We start from the raw sequence: 2,844 nt of genomic DNA, 5'->3' as shown, positions 1-2,844 counted from the left end.
GAGCCACCAGCGAGTCGGGCGGGCAGAGCGCCGCTGCGGCTCCGCCGCCGCGCCCTCCGGTGGCAGGGGGTGCGCGACACGCTGGGAGGAGCGCGGAGGGCCGCAGCCATCGGTGTACCGAGCTGTGTCGGGGCTCAGCGGAGGCGGGCCCCGGCCCTGCGCTCGCAGCCGCGCCTGGGGCCGAGCTGCCTCCGCAAGGGCCCCGCACAAAGAGCTGCGAGATCCTGTGGAAACTTTGCACATCCACTAGGGAATCGGGGGAAAAGGGACCTGCCCATGCACGGCTCTGTACGGGACACTGGTGAGCAGCAGCCGCCCTGCAGGACATCTGCTCTGGCGCAGGCAGTAGGAACCCTGGCCAGGGCGTGCGGCTGGACGGAGCCCGGCCTGCAGCCACCCTCACGGGGGCAACGCAGAGCCCAGCAACCGCCAGTGCGGGAGAAGCAGGGCCCCAGAACACTGGATCTGAGAGATTTGGGGGCACAACCCCAGGGCATCTCCCAAGGCCTGACTGAAATGCAACCCCAAATTCATCTCCTTTAACAAGCCGGTGACGAGGGTTCCCCGTCGCTGCCAGCCAGCCATAAATATTTACCTGGCAGCAATTAACAGGTGCAGTAACCTGGCACCTGGCAAGAGCACCCAGCTGCACCCCTCTGGCACGGGCACCCTTCGTGCAGCTACAGCTGGAAACCGCCAAACCTGGGAGGCGTGGGTGGCCTCGGAGCACCGGCAGCCGAGACCCTCCGGTCAGCGGGGAATGGAGCCGGCACAGCCCGGCTGCGGCGGGCAAAGTCCCCTGCTCGTGTGTYCTTCACGTGGCCGCCCGCGCTGCTGCCATGCACGGGGCTGCATCACCGGTGCCCGGGCAGCCGCGGCAGCACGCAGACACCTGCCGCCCCCGCACCAGCTGCCGGGGGAAACCGAGGCACAACCGGGGGCTGAGCCACAGGGGCATCCTCGTCTCCCGAACCTCCCAGCCTTGGTGGGGACGTGCATCCTCCMCAGGTCCTGCTGGCTCCTGTGATGCCGGCGGTGGGGCCTTGGCAGCACAGATCCTGCCCAGCTGCAGCAGGGCAACGTGCGGCTGCGGTGCTGGACTGGCAGCGAGCCTGCTCCAGCCCAGGTGTGCACGGAGCCAGCCCSGCCACGGGGAGCAGGACCAGGAAACTCAGGCAGGGAAACAACCTGGAGCACGAAACCAGAGCATGAAACCGGAGCGCCCAGGCGCGTGCCAGAGCTGGCCTGCCCGCATGGAGCTGTGCTCGATGTGTGAGCGTGTGCGTGCGAGCGTGCAGCTCGGAGGAGCAGCACAGGCCTGCGAGGCAGCACACATGCACAAGGTGGTCACCAGCATGCTGGCGTGAGCAAGAACACGCATGCACACCCACATTGCATCAGCACAGGCAGGCAGCACATGTGGGCAAGCCGGCACGCAGCTGGGGAGAAGRGCTGGTGTGCAAAACTGAACATGCAAAACTGGGCGTGCAAGGGCGAGCAAGCACAGGCTGTGCGTGCGAGGGGACAGGAGCRTACAGGGGCCCGTGGGTGCGAGGCCCACGTATGCATGGAGGCGGCAGCGCGCGCACAGCCCCACGCGTGTGCAGGGCCTGGCCCGCAGCGCCGCCGGGGCGGGGAACGGCGCCTGCGGCGGCCGCGCGTCCCCGGCAGGTGGCAGCCGCCAGCCGCCGCCGCCGGTCGCAGCGCCGGTGCTCGGACCGGCACCCCGCACCCTCCGCACCCCACTGCACGGATGGATCCCCCGGTGCATGGACCTACCCCACACGCGCTGCAAACCCCAATGCACAGACCGATGCGGCATTGCACGGACCGACCCCCCCCCATTACAAACCCCAATATATGGACCGCCCCGCCCCCCGCAAACCCCAGTGCCAGGCTCGATACTCCACTGCACGGACCGACCCTCCGCAGAGTTGCAAACCCCAATGCCCGAATCGACTCCCCATCGCAGACCCTGGTGCATGGACCGACCCGCCCCCCCAACTGCAACCCCAAATTCACAGACTGACCCCCCTCCGTCCCCGTCCCGCCGTTGTTTTCGGCACAGCCCGGGGGGGGGGAGTTTCTGGGCGGGGGTTTCCGCGTGCACCCAGCTCCGGGCGCTCCAAAAATAGCCGCTCCCGGGCGCAGGCGGCGGCAGCCCGGCCCCGCTCCCCCCGCGTAGTGGAACCCCCCTCCCGCCCCCACCGGAGCACCCCGCCCCACGTGGGGCCTGCGAGCGGCAGCCAATCCCCGTGCCGGCCGCCTTTCGCTTTGTGGAGGGCCAGCCAATGGGCGGGGAGGGGGCGCCGCACGAGGCCACGCCCCGCTGCGGGAGGCTATAAAAGGCGACGCCGCGCGGAGCCGCGCTCAGAGCAGCGCGCTGCAGCGGGGAGCGGAGCGGAGCGGAGCGAGCGGCACCGGGACCGGCACCGGGACCCCCCGCGCCACTGGATTATTGCACCTGGGCTTGATTCATTTTTCATTTTTTCCCTTGTTTCGGATCCTTCTCCGGGCTCGGCCTCTGGGCGCCCGCCCTGTGGATTACAATTGCACCATGACCCTGGAGGAGCTGGTGCCTTCCGATAGCAGCAAGTAAGTGCGGAGCCCGGGGGGCGCCGGGGGGGCCCGGCCCGGCGCTGCCGCCCGCCGCCGCTCACGGGCCTCTCTTGTCCCCGCAGGATGCAGGCGGTGAGCGAGGCGCTGGAGCGGGTGCTCGTGGCGGCGCAGCGGCAGGACCGGCTCACCGTGGGCGTCTACGAGTCCGCCAAGCTCATGAACGTGTGAGTGTCTGGGGGGTGCAGCGGGAGGGTGCACTGGGGGGAGGGGGTCCGGGTGCAGGGG

The 2,844-nt window shown here is 69.6% G+C and overlaps 1 protein-coding gene across 1 annotated transcript in view; it reads left to right on the top strand.

The window, feature by feature from the left end:
* The first annotated feature begins 2,386 nt into the window (after positions 1-2,386).
* The window catches only part of GADD45B (growth arrest and DNA damage inducible beta), a 1,897-nt gene continuing 1,439 nt past the window's right edge, over positions 2,387-2,844 (top strand). The window contains exons 1-2 of the mRNA XM_085311501.1: positions 2,387-2,595; positions 2,682-2,783. Of these exons, the coding sequence (XP_085167627.1) occupies positions 2,558-2,595; positions 2,682-2,783 (140 nt within the window). The 5' untranslated portion in view covers positions 2,387-2,557. The remainder of the gene's footprint in view (positions 2,596-2,681; positions 2,784-2,844) is intronic.

The sequence above is a fragment of the Rhea americana genome, unplaced genomic scaffold (genome assembly GCF_003343005.1).
Source record: "Rhea americana isolate MKP2758 unplaced genomic scaffold, rheAme1 scaffold_341, whole genome shotgun sequence".
In the NCBI taxonomy this organism is placed as follows: Eukaryota; Metazoa; Chordata; class Aves; order Rheiformes; family Rheidae; genus Rhea; species Rhea americana.
Note: the sequence above shows the minus strand (reverse complement) of the source record. Positions and strands in the feature narration are given on the sequence as shown.